The sequence below is a fragment of the Vombatus ursinus genome, unplaced genomic scaffold (assembly GCF_900497805.2).
Source record: "Vombatus ursinus unplaced genomic scaffold, bare-nosed wombat genome assembly UNPS02014778.1, whole genome shotgun sequence".
Taxonomy (NCBI): Eukaryota; Metazoa; Chordata; class Mammalia; order Diprotodontia; family Vombatidae; genus Vombatus; species Vombatus ursinus.
Genome location: NW_020954556.1, coordinates 46,914,980 through 46,933,006, shown reverse-complemented (window position 1 = coordinate 46,933,006; position 18,027 = coordinate 46,914,980). Strand labels below are relative to the sequence as shown.

At 45.3% G+C, this 18,027-nt stretch overlaps 1 protein-coding gene across 1 annotated transcript in view; it reads left to right on the top strand.

The window, feature by feature from the left end:
* The first annotated feature begins 8,385 nt into the window (after window positions 1–8,385).
* The window catches only part of TTC7A (tetratricopeptide repeat domain 7A), a 202,809-nt gene continuing 193,167 nt past the window's right edge, over window positions 8,386–18,027 (top strand). Inside the window, exons 1-2 of the mRNA XM_027865179.1 lie at window positions 8,386–8,679; window positions 13,708–13,871. Of these exons, the coding sequence (XP_027720980.1) occupies window positions 8,502–8,679; window positions 13,708–13,871 (342 nt within the window). The 5' untranslated portion in view covers window positions 8,386–8,501. The remainder of the gene's footprint in view (window positions 8,680–13,707; window positions 13,872–18,027) is intronic.

The following is an 18,027-nucleotide window of genomic DNA, read 5'->3' as shown; positions in this document are numbered from 1 at the left end:
GTGTGTGTGTGTGTGTGTGTGTGTGTGTGTGTGTGTGTGTGTGTATAAGCAGGTGAGGTGGGGTAAAGAGCAAAAATCATAAAATCACAGAATATTAGAGCTAGAAGAGATTTTTGGTATCATCTAGGACAAGCCCCCCATTTCAGAAATGAAAAAACTGGTTTAGCGGCTCCGTGATATTCCAAGGTCACATCCCAACAATTCATATAATAGCTCAGATCATACATTGTTTTAAGACTTACAGAGGTGAGCCAGGTGGCTCGGTGATTAGAGCTTTGGCGTTGGAGTCAGGAGGACCTGAGTTCAAATCGAGTCCCAGACACTTACTAGCTGTGTGACCCTGGGCAAGTCACTTAACCCTGATTGCCTCAGCCAAAAAAAAAAAAATTATAGACAGCTAGGTGGTGCACTGGATAGAGCACCGGCCCTGAAGTCAGGAGGACCTGAGTTCAAACCTGGCCTCAGACCAAACATTTGACACTTACTAGCTGTGTGACCCTGGGCAAGTCACTTAACCCCAATTGCCTAAAAAAAAAAAAAAAAAAAAGATTGCTTTCTTCTTAACAATCCTGTTAGAATAGCTAACTGGAATTCCAACCCAGGTCATTCATAAGAGACAGAGTAGGTATTCAAACCAAGATCTTCTCACTTAAAGTCCAGAGTTGTTTTTTTGTTAATCCATAAAAAATGGTAACATGGAGATGGCAGCTGAGGTTAATGAGAAAGATGTTAAGAACACACCTAACAGTGAATTCAAATCACCAACAACAGAGCTACAGAAACTTCCAGAGGTGTTTGTTCAACCACTGATCTCAAAAAGTTATGAGAAATGGGAAAGATTGCGTAGGACTAGGATCAGACAAATGGCATTCCAATTTCAAAAATAAGAAAGAGATTTTAAAAAAAGTTTAGATGAGGTTAAGTGACTTACCCAGAGTCACACAGCTAGTAAGTGTTATGTGTCTGAGGTCGGATTTGAACTCAGGTCCTCCTGATTTCAGGGCCAGAACTCTATCCACTGCAATACCTAGCTGTCCTGAGAAAGAAGTTTTTTTCTAACTATGTGCTGGGGATGCTGACATTCAGTTCTTGACAGAGTTCTAAAATGCCTGATTAGAATAAAGAAAATGAGTTATTTAATCCCTAAGGGTCCTTCCAAAACCTGGGGTTGCCCTACCTCCCAAACTACCTCATATTTAACTGCTTTGTATATATTCATATTTTTTCATATACACACTCCATCATTCAAGTAAGAAATTTCATTCTTTGAACTTGTAATGGCAGTGAATAGCACAGTAAGTAGCTACTTAATAAATGTTTGTTGATTGATTTTTTTAAATTATTTTATTTTCAATTCACAAAACAAGCATTTCCCTAACATAGTACAATAAAAGAGATGATTGCACATGAAACTGCAAATCTACCATGTACAACTTGTTATTCCCTCCAAATATACAATAGTTACCATGTGAATTTCTTTTTTTTCTTCCTTCCTCTTCCCTCCCACCCCCACAGCAATGGCTACCATTAGACACAAATAGATATACATCCCTGGCACACAGTAGGTGCTTAATAAGTGTTTAATTGACTGACTTGACTTATTGATTGTTTAAAAATCTAAAAGTTTTACTGTTATAATACATAGGATAGAATAATAGATTTAGAACTAGAGGGGACATTTGAGGTTTCAAGATTTAGAATTAGATAGGTCCTTAGAAGTCATCCAGTTCAACTCCCTCATTTTAAAGATGAGGAAACTGAATACATTAAAAAAAAAAAATGAGGAAACATGTAGAGAGGTTAAGTAACTTGCCTAAGGTAACAAAGATGGCAGGTGGTAGATCCAGAATTTAAACTCAGATCCTCTTAGTCCCATGCTCCTTTGGCTGCACCACAATTAGTTTCTGAGTTTTGCTAATGGGAAACAGATGGGCAGCTAGGTGGTGCAGTGGATAAAGTGCCAGGCCTGGAGTCAGGAAGACTCATCTTCCTGAGTTCAAATCTAGCCTCAGAAGCTTGCCAGCTGTGTGACCCTGGGCAAGTCACTTAACTCTTCCTCAGTTTCCTCATATGTAAAATGAGTTGAAGAAGGAAATAGCAAACCACTCCAGTTTCTTTGCCATGGAAACCCCAAATGGGGTCACAAAGCATCATACGTGACTGAATATCACTGAAAAGGGGCGACAGCGATTGCTGCAAACGAAGACATAAGCTCACCAAGGATGACTCAGACTATGAGAAACGCCATAGATTTCCACAGACCTGGATCTCAGCAAGGCATTTGACAGAAGTCACAGCACCCTGATGGACTCTTAAGATAGTGATACACAGACTGGGTGATAGCCACTAGGTTGATTCAGAAAGGGAAGTATGACTGGACCAAAGCTGACCTGCAGGAAGGTATGGTATCCTTAGAACAGTCTTGCCCCATTTTTTTCAGCGACTTGGATAAAGGAACAGTTTACATGCTTATCTGATTTGTAGATGATTTAGAACTAGGAGAGATGGCTAATATCTCTCAGAATCAAAATCCAAAAAGATGGAACGGTGAGCTGAATCTAGTAAAACAAAACTTACCAGGGACAAACGTAACTCTTAACTTTAGAATCCCTAACTTAACCTAGAATCACTACCTCCAGATTCAGTATGGGGTGTTCTGTGGCTCAGTGGAGCCAATGATGACTTGCAGTCAGGAAGACCTAAGTTTATCATCCTTCCCCAGACACTCATGTGACTCTGGGCAAGTCATTTGAATTCTCTTAGCCTCAGTTTCCTCATCTATAAAATGGAGACACTAATAGCACCTAACCTCCCAGGGCTGTTGGGAGAACCATATCAGAGAACACAAGTAAAATTCTTTGCAAAATTTAAAGTACTTTTAAAATACCAACTATTATTATTATTGTCATTATTATTATTAAATGCAGTTCAAATATGCATTATGTTCCAGACCAGGCAGACCTTTAAAGCAAGTAGTCAGAGTAATTGAGACAGAATAGCAAAGTAAACAATGAGAATTAAAGCAGTGAAATCATTTTAAGGCTCCACACATTGACAAATATTCTATCCCTGAAATATTCTTGCAAGGGTGAGGACTTTCTTTTCTCCCTGGGATGAGAGGAGAAATTAGTGGAGGAACAGAGGTATCTTTGGTCTGGTTTCAGTAGATGGTATGAAGATCTGCTTCAGTCTCTAAGGTGCAGACCCTCTGGCGCTCATTGATTGACAAAGCGATAGGTCCCAGCCCAACCCCTACATGGTCATTGTTTGGGCCCTGACTGGCTCAGAGTGAATGTAAATAGCAATTATTTCTGTTTTGGCTAGAAACCCTGAGGGTCTTTCCCTCCCAGATTGATTTTTTTTTTAACTAGGTAAAAGAGGTCGTTCTTTGCCTCATTTCTTACCTAGCTAGTCTTAATTATTGAATTTTTGTTGCCTCAGTCAAAATGAGATCTTAGCTTTAAAAGGCCAAAGTCTCTCTCCTGTCGTCCTGATCTATATCTCACCACTGGACCCAGAAGGTTCTGGAGGAAAAAGTGAGGCTGGCAACTTTGCACAGCCCTGCCTCACTTAAGTCCAATTCACTTGCACTGTCTTGGCATCACCTCCCTGACGTCAGGGTCCTCTTTGAGAAAAATGGACAAACAACAACAACAACAAAATCCCACCTTCTTCAGGAAGCCTTGCCCAGTGCCTTCCTCTGTTAACTATTTCCCATTTATCCAATATATAGCTTGCTTTGCATGTATTTGTTTGCATGTTGCCTCCTCCATTAGATTGTAAGCTCCTTGAGAGCAGGGACTGTCTTTTACCTCCTTTTGTATTCCCATTGCTTAGCACTGGTGCCTGGCATATAATAGACACTTAATTGATTTGTTCATTGATTGACTGATTGGACCCCTGGGCTCACCAAGACTGAATGTTATTGCAAACTTACCCAATTTTGTGCCCCCCTCTCCAACAGCTACTGTCTAGTTTGGCCCTCTTCACCTTTATTATCTTTATGTTCCAGGACTTGCACTTCAATACCTTCTGCCTCCTAGAAAACTCTCCCATCAGAGTCCTTACCTGTTAACCACCACTTTGCATTCGGCCTTCTGGGAAATGGAGACTAGGGATTTTTCCCTCTCAGTGACTAATGCTTTGGGTTCTAAGCATCACAGGAAATTAAATCTTGGAGACATTATTACTATTTCACTATGCCCACTACCTAAATGACCATGTTTGGGCTCAATTCAACAGTGCCTATCAATGGCACATTGTAGGAGAGGCATAGTTAATAGTTCATGTCAAAAGAACATGCCAGTGGCAGTGGTAAGTAGTTTAAGATAATTCAAGTGTAAAAAAACAAAAAAACAAAAACAAAAATACCCAAGATAACCCAAGTGTGACATGGCTGCCAAAAAAACCCACAAATGCCATTTTAAGCCGTATTAATAGTAGCATAGTATCCAGAAAGGCAGTGGTGACAGTCCCGTTGCATTCTGCCCAGGTCTGAACACATGTTCAGTTGGAGGCACTACATTTCAGAAGGGCAGTGACAAGCTGGAACAGGTCCAGTGAAATACCATCAAGAAGAATCCTCTTGATAGTTCAACTATATAATGGTATTAATTTACATATTCAAGATTTGTAAGGGAGAGGTAATATGGTATAGAGGGGAGAGGCAATATGGTATAGAGGGGAGAGGCGTGGCCTTGGAGTAGTGAGGAAGTGGGTTTACAAACCAGATGCTGATCTGTATGAGTGGGTCTAGCTTCCATACTAGAAGCTTCCCACAAAAAATGAAATCACAGTAAATTGTGTAAGTACCCTGGATTTTTTTTTTCAGGTCCAGAACACAAGCCTGTTTGTCAAATCTTTATTGGGTAAGTGGGGAAGGCTGGCAGGGTCCAGCTTAGTTTTTCTTGGCAGCCGCCTTCCTCATTGCAGCTAGGATGTTGCTGAGCTCCTCTCTCTTCCTCTTGGCCCACCCTTTTTTTTGATGAACTTAAGGGCTCGCTTAACCTTGAAGACCTCTAACAATTCCATGGCCCGCCTCTCATAAGGGGCAAATCCACACGCCTCCCGGATTATCTCTCACAAACTTGGTGTGTTTGGTCAAGCGTCCCACAGCGGTAACTTTGTGGCCCTTGTTGAGGCCTATGGCCATGGGGTATTGGATGGCCATGGCTGCGGTGTTACCGTAGGCCCAATGGCAGACTACCCTGGATTTTTTAAAGGGTTCTTATAAAAATAAGAAATAAAAGCCTGGCCTGGAAATGATGTGATAGAGTCATTAGAGTTCCAAGCATAGGTATGCTGGTAAATGTTTAACTGGATTTCCAGGTAGAGTGTATGTGTGTATATGTGTGTGAATGCAGGTTAAATTTTTTTCTTTGAATATTTTATTTATTTTTATTTTTAAAAGAATTTAAAAATACTTATTATTTATTTTTGATATTCTTTTCTTTTTAAATTTTGAGTTCCAAATTCTCTCCTTCCCTCTAATCTCTTCCATATCAACTAAGAAGGCAAGCAATATGATCTCCATCATAAATGTGAAATTAGCAAAACATTTCTATGGTAGACATTTTTTAAAAAGCAAGAAAAAATAGAGAAAATGAGAAAATTATACTTTAACTTTCAGAGTTCATCACTTCTCTCTCTGGAGGTGCATAGCATTTTTTTCACCATGAGTCCCTTGGAATTGTCTGGGATCACTGTATTGATCAGAATAGCCAAGTCTTTCAAAGTTGATCATCACAGCATTCTTCTTATTGTGCACAACGATCTGCCCACTCCTGGAGAAATAACACCAAATGTAGGACCTAGTGGCAATGCGCCTGGAATGAAATCTTTGTAAGTGAAAGTGAAATTATTAAAAATTATGTAAACATTGAGTCTCAAACATCAGTAGAGGTTGCTACATTCATCAGAGAAAGGTACTGTGATTTCTCCCCAAATTTAAGCCAAGGTGCTCCATGATTACATATGAGCAGGATGATGATGGATAAAGAGGGAGAAGATGATAAAAGACGGGATAAAAGGGAAGAGAAAAGAAAGTGAAGCACAGATATTTTTGTTTTTATCAAAGTAGTAGAGCAGAAATGCTTTCTTTGGAATTAGAAGACATAGGTATGAATCCTAACTCTGCCACCTTCTTACTACCTGTGAGGCCTTGATGAGGTCATTTAAACCCCTTTATGCCTGGATCCCTTCCATCTCTCAGTGACCCTGTGAGCCCAAGCCCTTGTCCCTTTTACCCCTTCATTTTATATCTATCTTTATATACACTTATGTATATACACATAAACATGTAGGTATAATATCTATATGTTGTTGAGTGGTTTTGTCATGCCTCACTCTTTGTGACCTCATTTGGGGTTTTCTTGGCAAAGATACTGGAATGGTTTGCCATTTCCTTCTCCAGCTGATTTTACAGATGAGGAAACTGAGGCAAACAGGGTTAAGTGACTTGCCCAGGGTCACACATCTAGTAAGTGTCTGAGGCTGGATTTGAATGCAGGAAAATGAGTCTTCCTGACTCCAGGCCAAGTACTCTATTCACTTCGATACCTAGCTGCCCACATATCCATACACATACATATATCTACATGTATACCTTTATATATATATGTATATATTTTTACATACATATCTCCATATACATATAGGTTTGAATATCTATGTACACATATACACCTTTATGTGTCTTCATATACATATAGGTATCTATACATACATGTCTATATATATTTATATATTTCTTTATATACATATATCTTCACCTACATATAGATCATACACACATGCCTCAATGTATATCTTTATATATTTCTTTATGTACTTATATGCATATACGAGCTTTATATACACATACCCACACGTATATCAACTTTATAGACACATACCTATATGTGTATCTTCATATATATTTTCATATACACCCATCTACATGTATATATAACATTTATATACACATATGCCTATATGTATATCTTGAATGAAACAAGGTTTCATTGTTATTTAGTCATCTCTGACTCTTCATGGCCCCATGCGGGATTTTCTTAGCATGCACTGGCCTAGTTTTCCCTTTTCTTCTCTAGCTCATTTTACAGATGAAGAAACAGAAGCAGACGGGGTTAAGTGACTTGCTCAGGGTCACACAGCTAGCAGGGAAGATGAGTCTTCCTGTTCAGGCTCCACACTCTATCCATTCACCACCGAGCTGTCCATACACATAGGTACATCTTTATATACAAACTGCATTTATACATATAGGCACATATATGATCTACATATCTAGGTATACCTTGCCATGTACATATATGTATATATCTACACCCGTATATCTGGGCGCTCTTCTTTATATCCATATAGGTAAACATTTCTTCGGATACACCGCTTCACATACATGTGCGTGTGTATGTACACCTCCAAGCACACGTGCACAGACTCAATCGAGTGCACCACGCGTTTGTTTGAGGCCGCGGGCCACCGGAACAATTAAGGGTGGGCCCTGGTAGAGAACCACTTTAGGGCCATTTCAATAGGCCTGAGAGCCGGTTAAAGGAGTGGCCGGGCCGGCTCCTGGATGGGCCAAGGTACGGCTATTGGGAGCGGGAAGCCCCCGGTTTCAAAAGAAGGGGGTCCGCAGCGGGCGGGGCCTCCCTCCCGGCCCGCAGTCGCGCCCCCGAACGCTCGGCACTTGAGCCCGCGGAGCCGTTTCCGCCTCCCCGGGGAGGCTGAGTGGCCGCGGGGCCGCGCCCTCCTGGGCCGGGCTCCACTTTCCGATCGCCTCGTGTCCGGCGGGGGAGCCTCTCCCTGGATTTGTGACGTGCCCAGAGGGGACACCACACAAAGCGGCGCGGTGGGCGGGGGTCCCCTCAAAGCGCCCCCCTGGGGAGGGCCGGAGCACCCAGATGGGACGGGACGGGGCCACCTCGAGGCGCTGGGCAGCCCGCCAGCATTAAGGTGAGCGCCGCGGCCTCGGCCTGGAGCGCGGGGCGGCGGGCCCGGGATCACACGCGGCGCCGCTGGCCTCTCTACCTCTGCTGGCGGCCAGCACGCTTCCTACGCCATGCCCGGGGCACGCCCCCCCCGGGGTGGAGCCGAGCCCGGGGGCGGTGCCGCAGCTGGAAAAGGCCGAGGCGGAGGCTGGGGCTGTGGCTTCTACTGCAGCAGAGGCGGCGGCAGCAGCGGGACCGGCAGCTGCTGCGAAGGAGGCGCCTGCCGCCGGCCCCGCCGCGCTCGCGCAGCCCCAGCCCGGCTCGGAGCGCGGGCAAACGGGCGGCGGCGGCGGCGGCGGCGGCGGCGGCGGTGGCGGCGGCTACGGGAAGCCGCCTGCTGCGTCGCCCTCCTCCCGGGGCCGCGCCGCGCCTGCCGCCGCCGCCGCCCCCGCCGCCCCAGCCATCCTCTCCGCCTCAATTGTTTGCATCGGGGCCCCAGCCCGGCCGTCGCCCTCGACCTGGTCTCCACTTCCCCACCGCTCCTCCGATGACACCGTCCTCCGCTCGAAGATGGCTTCGAAGGGCACACACAGCACCCACCTGAAGCTGGAGAGCGAGCTGGAGCGCTGCCGCGCCGAGGGCCAGTGGGAGCGGGTGCCCTCGCTCGTCTTCCAGCTGCAGAGCATCCCCAGCACCGGCGGCTGGCGGGCCGGCAGCCGGAGCGTCTGCCTCACCAAGCAGGACGTCGGTGAGTCGAGGCTCCCGGTCCCGCCGGCCGCTGGGACCCCGCCCGGGGCTGCTGCTCGGCGTGCCCGGACTGCCCCCGGCGGGGCCCTGCAGCTCCCGCTGCCCGCTTGCCCGTAATTTACAAGCCCACTCTTCCCTCTCTGAAAACTTCTCCCGAGGGTCCTCTCAGCATCCCCACCCCCGATGCACTTGCCGGTAATTAACTGCTCAAACCCCCGAGCACACCCCCTCCCGCCGGTGCACTTGCCAAGAGTTTACAACTCTTCCCCCCCCCCGATCCCTCTGGGATGATCCCGAAGGTTCCCCTCGAGTACTTCCCAGTGCCTTGTCATTTACAACTCTTCTTCCCCGCTCCCAGAAAACTCGACTGATTGCTCCCGGACGATCCCGAGGGTCCGGCTTCATCAGCTCCTCCCCACGCACAACCCCCCTTTCCTCTCGGCACTTGCCTGCAAGTTGCAACTTTTCTCTCTACTTCTGAAAACTTGACGGTGGTGGCGAGGGTCCCGCTTCATCAGTCCTTCCTCCGGAGCGGGCACCCCCCAGTGTTCTCCACTGTAATTCATAACTCTCTCCCCCTGTGAAAACTTGACTTCCCTCTGGGAGGGTCTGGAAGCAGTTCGTTCGTTGACCCATCCCTCCGGGATGCTGGCAAAGGTCCAGCTTCATCAGTCCCTCCCCTGGAGCACCCCTCAGTGCACTTGTCTATAATTTACCAGTCTCATCTTCTCCCCCCACTTGCCTGTAATTTACATCACCCCCCTCCACACACGCACACACACACACACACAACCCCACCAAAGAAAAAAACACACAACTTGACCAGTTCCTCAGGGAGCACTTTCGTTCTGTCTCCGTGGAGCCCTGCGAGGCAGGTAGGGATGGGCTCGGAGAACGGGCAGCTCACTTTAACTACAAGGAGTCTTTGGGTAGGTTAGTCTGCCCTCGGAAGGAAGGAAGTCTCGAGCTTGTTGCTATGTTTAAAATGGGGGAATTAATCATGCTTTAGATGCTGTATTGGATGGTCCTCCAAGTGGCTTCCCCTTCCTCTCCGCAGTGGAGTCGTTGTATTACCCATTTGAGTGTAATTTCTGTCTTAAATGAATTCTCCCTCCCCCCCTTCCTACTTTGCGGTTAGGAGAAGGGGGCGGGGGCTTGTAGAAGAGGGAAGGTAGGGAGAGGGTGGGGCAGAAGGAGAGAAACTGAAACAAACGCAGAAGTAGCGAAGTTGAGGTGGAAAGAGTAACTTCTTGGATGGTCTTTGTTGTTAGACTGCCGGATGCTTCAGCCTGCTGGAAATTAAAAGCTGGGTATTTGCAAACTTTAAAGGGAGTTCTTGCTACCCTTTGCAATGCTAGCTGATAGTTAATCAGTCTTCCTCGAACTTCTTCCCCCCAAACCCTCAGAAAATCTGTTATGAATGGGCCAGTCACCTGGGGAAAATTACTCTGTGGACTGAAATGACCCCAAACCAGAATAACTTTGCATTTGTCCTATTGGCTGAAGGAGAGTTGTTGTGAATGGGGGAAGGGATGGAGCATTTTAAAACGATTTCCCTCTGCAGTCAACTTCCAATTAAGTACATGAATAATGTGAAGGAAACTTTTCAAACTTGAGTAAGATTCCATTGCCTTTTCTCAGGCCAGAGTCATTGGTCTCCGTGAACTCGGGAAAGACACTTGTTTTCATATATAACCATCTGAATGGAATTGTTTTCTTGTTTACCCTCCAGTGTCTATATTCAGTGTGAGTTCTCATTCCCAGTTCTGTCTGAAACACAATTTCAGTCCATAATCTATAGTTTTTAAGCACTTAATTTCTATTTTCCTTTTTTAGGGGTGGCTACCTAGAATATACTTCCAGATAGAGGCCACACCCCTAAAAAAGTACATACATGTCCCAAGTATACAGAAAAAAGCCTTTTGAGCTGAGATAGGGTCATAAATTTGCAGCTGAAAAAAACAAAACAAAACACCCCAAGGCATCTCGGAGCAGCAGGGTTGCATGTGGATGGGCCCTGGGACTGGGAAGACTGGAGTTCAAATTCCAGCTAGTAAGCTTGCTCGGAGCATTCCCAGCCACTTCCCTGGGTCCCTATTTCCTCGTCTATAAGATAGGTGTTTGGCAATGGGAGCCTCTGAAACTCTCTTTACCTCTAGATCTGTGCTGATTCTCTCATTTTACAGATGAAGAAATTGAGGACCCAAGAGGGAAAGTGGCTTTCCTAAAATGGCATACTAAGTGTATACTGAGTTGAGATTTGCCCCCTGGATCTCAATCATACCACTTTCTCTTTTACTAAGGTTCTCCCCAAAGCTGTTTACAATTTTTGCAGGCCACCACTTTTCCCTATTAACACAGATAATTGGGAGAGAATTCATTGTTTTTGGGTTTTCCCAGAAGCAGTTTATTTTTTTCCCATTTTAGCCCTTTGTTGCAGTCATCAGCACCTGCCTGTCCTGTGATATATGTGGGTTTGTGCCAGGCATTTTTGTATCACCCTTTGCTTCTCATTAGTGAAGTTTATTGCTACTGTTTTTGAAAAACTCCTGTCTTTGGAGAGAAGGTATTTATTTTCTGGCATTTCATAGTTTAAGATTTCCTCGATACTAGTCAGTGACAGCTGGTGTTCCCCAGTGTTTTTGTTTTTGTGTTTTTGTTTTCTAAGTAATGTAACGAGCATTTTCTTAGAAGCTGGGAGACAAGCAGCTCAGCACTGAAGGCTTGGGAACTCAGAGGGCTGCTTTATGTCCCTGGGTTCTTGGTGGGGGAGGGAGGAGGGAAGAACTGACCCAGACAGTGTGATGTGAGAGATAAAATACGGGATTTACTCAATAGTTGTGGATTTGAATCCACAATCTGCTATTTACTACTTGTGTGAAAATTCACTTCACTTATGTTCCTCAATTTCCTTCTCCCATAAAATGAGATTAGACACTGAGGTTGGCCTTGGAATTAGAAGGTTCAGCCCCAACCTGTTAGACCTTAAGGGAATCACTTGATCTCTCTGTAAAAGAAGGGAATTGGAAGTCACTAGATGACTTCCTAAAGTCCTTTCCAGTTTTAAATCTCTGCTTCTGTGTGTGTGAGATGGGCAAGCGCAACAGGTCAAACGTACAGTCTGGGGTCCTTCCTACTGAGAGCCTCCGTTCTCTTTGCAGGAGCTACCTTGTGACAGCCTTAAGGAGACTCGGGACATTCAATGAATATTTGTTGAATGAAGGAGTCGTTTGTTTCTGGGTTGATTTTGGCCAAAACATTAATAAAAATTCTGCATTGAATTCTGTATTGGCTGCATCCCCTCCAACACTTGGAAAAAAGTTCATGTCAGAAGATAGACATCCACATCGTGTTAGAAAACTCATGTTAATTTCAGGCTTTGGGGATGTTTGTACAACAGCCAGAAAACATTCTCATCCCCGAGGAGGATGCGGGCTGATTGAGAAAGGGCTGATTGCCCTGGAGGTAGAACAAAATCTGGACCCTCCCCTGTGAGGGGGTAATAAATGCCAACCTGGAAAGGCAGAGAACAATTTCATAGGCTCTTAAGATTCCTGACAGCAGACTTTGCCAATGTCAGTTGTGTATGTGGGTTTGTTTTTTTTTTTTAAGTAGCACTCTACTACACAGAAACCTGAGCCTGAAGTAGGGCCTCCCAGGGCATCCTAGTCCAACACAGTCCTGAGCATGGAATCCCCTTAAGGCTACATCTGGCAGCCTAAAGGCCTAGGGTGAGGGGGAGCTCATTACCTCCTGATGGAGGCTACTCTATATTTAGAGGTCTTATAACTTTAAGATCTCAGTGGTACCTTTTGCCAAGTTACTGATATCTTTAACATAAGAGAAAGAAAAAGCGTGTGTGTGTATGTGTGTTTACAAGTGAAGTTTAGGCTTTAAAAACAATGCTTTGGGTTGGGGGTGCTGCTATTTCAGAGGTGAGCAGGGCATAGCAACTTGTTAGAATGGAATCTTAGGATGCTGGTTCACCTCCTGCCTGTGTCACTTGCTTGCCCTGGGGCTGTGGACAAGTTATTTAATTTCTTGGAGCATCACTTTCCTCGTGCACGAGATGAAGAGAATACTACTATCTGACCTACCTGACTCACAAGGTTGTTGTGTTCTTGGAGATGATATGAAGTGTTTGTTACATTTTGAGTGCTTTATAAAAGTGGACTGTTTTGTTTGGGTGTGCTGTGGGATGCTTAGCCTTTGGACCTTATTCCCTTAGCTTGGGGTATAGGTGTTCACCACAGCTCACTTTAAATTTTGTGAATTCGTTTCATTTGTGAATTCATTTTGGGGAATACCAAATTGCTCTTTCAGGTAAAAAAAAATATCAAGGGGGTACTTTAAAAGTGACCATGGCAAAATGCCCAAGATGGTTATAGCATGATGAAAATCTTGCCTTTGCTTTTCTAAGAAGGGATGATTTCTTATGCTTATGTGGAAAATCTAATTTAGATCACAGAAATTAGCATCGTGGTAACTGCAGAGCTGGCACTTTTTTTTTAAAAAAATTGATGAAATGCCTAGTTTGTGCAGCATTTGTGGCATCGTGGATAATAGAGGTCTGGCCTTTGGAAGACCAGGGTTCAAGTTCTGCCTGTGGTCTGTGACAGGTCACTCAACTTGGGCATTCACAAGCAAGCCATTCAGCTTCTGGCTCTTGGGCAACTTTCAAAGACAAGAAGTTGCTGATAGACCTCAGGAGGGGAGACTTTTGATTCTCGGAGTCACCCACAGCAAATTAAATCACCAGGGTGGATTTTTCCCTTTCACCCTGCCACCCAAAGTCCACCATTTTGGGCACTATGGGAGATAGGTGACTAATACAGGGACCACAGCTCTCACTGAGTTCATAGTCTAATAGGGGTGATACTCTGTACCCATAACTGTAAGATACGTGCATAAGAAATAGAATCTGATTCTGGCCAGTGGATGCTTTCCACCGTTCTATGTTCTTGCCTTCTTTTCTGTGATTCCTCATTCTGTATCTACTGGCCTTCATTTCTCGGACTCTCTCTTTCAGATGACTTTGGGAAGCTCCTCCTTGCAGAGGCCATGCTGGAGCAGTGTTTGAAGGAGAATGTTAGTGACCTAAGAGATTCCATCCCTTTGGTGGAGAAGAACCAACCCAAAATGTTTGAAGCCAAAAAGTATCTGACTAGTATCCTCAACAGAGGGAAATTGTCGGTAAGTAGCTAAATTGGATGGGGATGGGGATGCAGGAGTTAAAAGATGAGACATTGTGGGTCTAGGTGATTATGGAGGGTTCCACTGAAGATTAGAGAATTCATTTCAGCATGTATTTATTAAGTGCCTACTGTGTGCAAAGTGAGAAGGCAGCATGGTGTAGTGGATAGACTGTTGGACTTGGAGTCAGAATGATTTGGATTCAGATCCTGTCTCATACGCCTACTTGCCATGTGACCTTAAGCACGTCACTTAACTTTTCTGAGCCTTAGCTTCCTTATCTGTAAAATGAGGGGTTGTACTCAATGGCCTCTAATATCTCTTCTGTCTTGAAACTCCCGTGATCCTTGGTCCCCTGACACACATGTGCTTTGTAACCATAGACAAAGTACTCAGTCTCTCAGTGCCCTGAGCAGTTCTCTGAGCCTGGGAGTTATAGTTGACTTTGCTGATCTACCTCAGCAGGGGGAGGAACTTCCATACCAGGTTCCTGCTCCCCACACCCCCAGACACAACAGAGTATTGTGCCAGGCACTGAGAGAGAAAAAGAATTGAACTTGACTGAGGTCCCATAATGGGAAAGAATCTCAGTAGCAGAAAATCATAGACTGAAAATACTGGAAGGGACCTTGGAGATTCTGGTCTAACCCCTTCATTCTGCAGGTGAAGAAGGAAGGCCAAAGGGGTGAGGCAGACTGCCCTAGGTCACGTAGCAGGGTGATGACAGAGCTGAGCCTTGACCCCAGGCCTGCCCGTCACCTGGGAGTTTTCCCCTCTGAAGTCATGTCTGAGTGCTCTGGGGCAGCTGAAGTCAGCCTAGGTGGCTGGACTTTTAAACTCCCTGTTGGAAAAGATTTAGTGTGGAACTAAGATGAATTGGGATGCATGTACCCTGGAGAATACCCTTCAGCTATGGTATCTACTGATTTCTTTGCAGGGGATGGAAAGACTAGATTGGTAGCAAGTGATGCTAGAAGAGGGAGGCAGGAGCCTGAGCTGCTCCCCCAGCCCTCTCTCTAGTTGGCTTCTGTTTCATTCAGCAGGTATTCCTTAAGCTACTCGTTATGGGGGGTTGCTGAGCAGAGAGGATTTTGGGTTACTTTTCCCATTCCTGGATTGGGTTTGCTGTTCCCTGCCCAGGACTGAAATTGTTTTCGTTGGGATGAAATGGGTTCAAATGTTTTTAATATTTAAATGAAAGTCCACTCTGGCCAGTGAATTTACTGGACTGACGTTGGTTTCCAGGGCCTTTGTCCTTGGGGTGTGAAGGGAGGAGGTAGAACTTCCTTCTCGATGTCTTCTATAACTTACTGAGCTACCTCAGGGCACTTTGAGATTCGGATTTGGCCCTGATCACACAGGTGGTATGGGGTCAGGGGCTGGACGGGAATCCAGGTTGTAGGATCATGGCTCAAGAAGGGGAAAGGGCATTAGAAATCAGCTGGTCTGATCCCCTCATTTTACTGATGTGAAAACTAAAACCTGGAGAGATGAACAGGATTTGCCTAAAGTCCCCCAGCTAGTCGATATTAGAGGCAGAATCTGAACCCAGGGCTTGTGATCCCAGAGCCAGAACTTTTCCCATTACTCCATGCTCCTTCCTGACACCATGGTCTACCTGTCCCCTATACCCACCTGTGTAAACTCTGAAATAAAATATTTAAGTAAAAATTGGGAGGATAGTGATGCCTTGTTTTTGTTGACCTGGAAAAAAGTGAAGAGTAAAGTACTTCCAGATCTCTCGTGTGTCCTGAGAACAGGTCCTTTTGAAGAAGGAGGCCAGAGATTAGTCCTCCCCTCATACGGATGGTACAGCATAGAATGATGAATTGCTTGAGTTCATCTGGGTAGGCATCCTAACTCTCAGCCTAAGGCTGCTTCTATCGGGTCACACCCCGTCACTCCAGAAGAATGTTCCTGCCTTTTCCCTCTTCCCTTGGAAGTGGATGATTGGATCCTATCCTGTATTTATTTACCTCATGCTGTGATTTTCCAGGAAAGTTCAAAGCCTTTTCTCTCAGTTGGCCCATTAATTTTCTCTACTTGTGAGGGAAGGGTGAGGACCAGGCGTTACGATGATTATCATCATCATCGTCATCTTCATTATTATGAGCAGTAGGAGAAGTGACTCTTGGCCTCACCACAGTACAGGAAGCAGGGAAAAGTTGCCCGGAGTTTAAATCCAGCAAAAGGGGGCTCCCGGGTTACTGGAATTTGCCAGCTTTGCTGACTCCTCTTGGCTCTTCAGAGGATGAGACACAGGTTCCTGGGCCTTACCTTGTTGAATCTCTCCTCTGCCCCTGAAGGAGCTAGATGAGCCAGCGCCAGCCTGAGTTAAGTCCCAGGCAGATCACTTAACTTTTCTGTTCTTACCATCTAACCCTGTCTATAAGACAGGATGATGAAGGAGAGGAGAAAATCTATCTTTTGTTCATCAGGGAAAAAAAAAATTAAAACCAAGAAGACAGACCTCTGGTCCTCCCTACTTCACCGGGATGTTATTCTAGAGATAGAAGGAGAAAAAAATGAGTAGGGGGAACTCCCAGGAGGTAAAACTTTAATGCAGTTCCTTTGTAAATTTGTTTGTAAACGTGAACCTGAGAGAGTTGTCCGAGATTGGAGAGACTTAGCTGTGGATGCATGGCTGGTGTGTGTTAGAGGTGGGGCTTGATCCCCAGATCAGAAGGCTCCACACCCTGGGCTTCTTCCTAGCTCCCAGGTGTCCCTGCGCTTGGTGCTTCTTCTGCCTTTGCACATAGTAAGCACTTAACAGATGCACGTTGAATTCCTGTCTCAGCTTAGTGTAGCTGGAGAAGAAATAAGACACAACTAAAATTAAATAGCAGTATTATTGAGGACAACAACATCAACAAATATGTATTAGGATCATGCATAGATTTGTATTGTTGTTCTCAGTTTCCTTATCTGTAAAATCAGTGTATTGGACTGACAGTCTTCTGAGGTCCTTTCTCACTCTAGATCTATGTGTGTGATTCTAATGCCTGTTGGACGCTAGCATTGTTTGCCATTCTTTGTGATTGCCAGCGTGTGTGTGTCTGTGTGTCTGTATGCCTGTCTTGGGAGCTAGAGCAGAGGTGCTGGTGATACAAAACCCCTGTCTTGGTGCTCATTCTGTTGTCAAGTGTTGCCATCTAAGAAAACACTGGGGGCCCAGGAAGGTGGGTGCTGTGGCTGCTGAAGAAAGAGGAGTCTTTTGCTGGAAAGTCTCTGCTGCTCGGGCCTCCCCCGTGAGATGGTTATGGGGGCCCAGTGCTAGATGGAGGCCTCCTGTACGTCATGACTCGCCCGGCCCCAGCGTCAGCGTCTTGCCATCAAGCTGTTTCACTGATTTCCAGGACCACGATGGTTGTCTCTTGTGTGTTCACTGCCTCAGATGAGTTGCAGCCTTTGCAGACCTTTACAGTGAACCTTCTGATGACATCTCCCGGGCTCAGATCACCTGGCATGTGGCTGGCTGTAATGCTAGCTGGCAGACTCGTACTTCTTGTTTCCCTAATCCCTATGATTCAGTCACTTATCTGCAGAGATTAAAAACAAAAAGCACCCCTCTTTTCTTCTGATACCCCTACGTCTATTCTTATCCCTCTCCAGTTTAGTTCAGCCCTTGCCTGGTCTTTACCTAACATTCCCATCCTCTTGTCCTTTTGTTAATACTGCTACTCTTACTACTACTAGCTAGCATTTACCAGTATTATCTCATTTGACCCTCACAACAACCCTGGTAGATAAATACCATTATTATCCCCATTTTAGGGCAGACAAATTAAGTGCTTTGCCCAGAATCACGCAGCTATTTGGTGTCTGGGCCAGATTTAAACTTGGGTCTTCCAGACCCCAGGCCCAGTGCCATATCTGTCCAGTGTACCACTGCACTGGCGGTTATCAAAATGCTCCCTTATTCTGGAATTCTTCATCTTCTTTTCTTTCTATCTTGCTGTCCTCGAAGGCTAGCTTTCTGGGTAATGCCTTGTCCCTGGACATTGTCTCCTTTTAACACCCCCCCCCCCCCCATGCTTGGCCAAGAAGTCTTCCCAATTCTTGTTCCCCAGTGCCCATTCAGTGCCTGTCTCTGTTATTTTTCCATAGCCTCTCTTCCATCCATATCACTTGATCCAAAGCCACATTGCTTCTACTC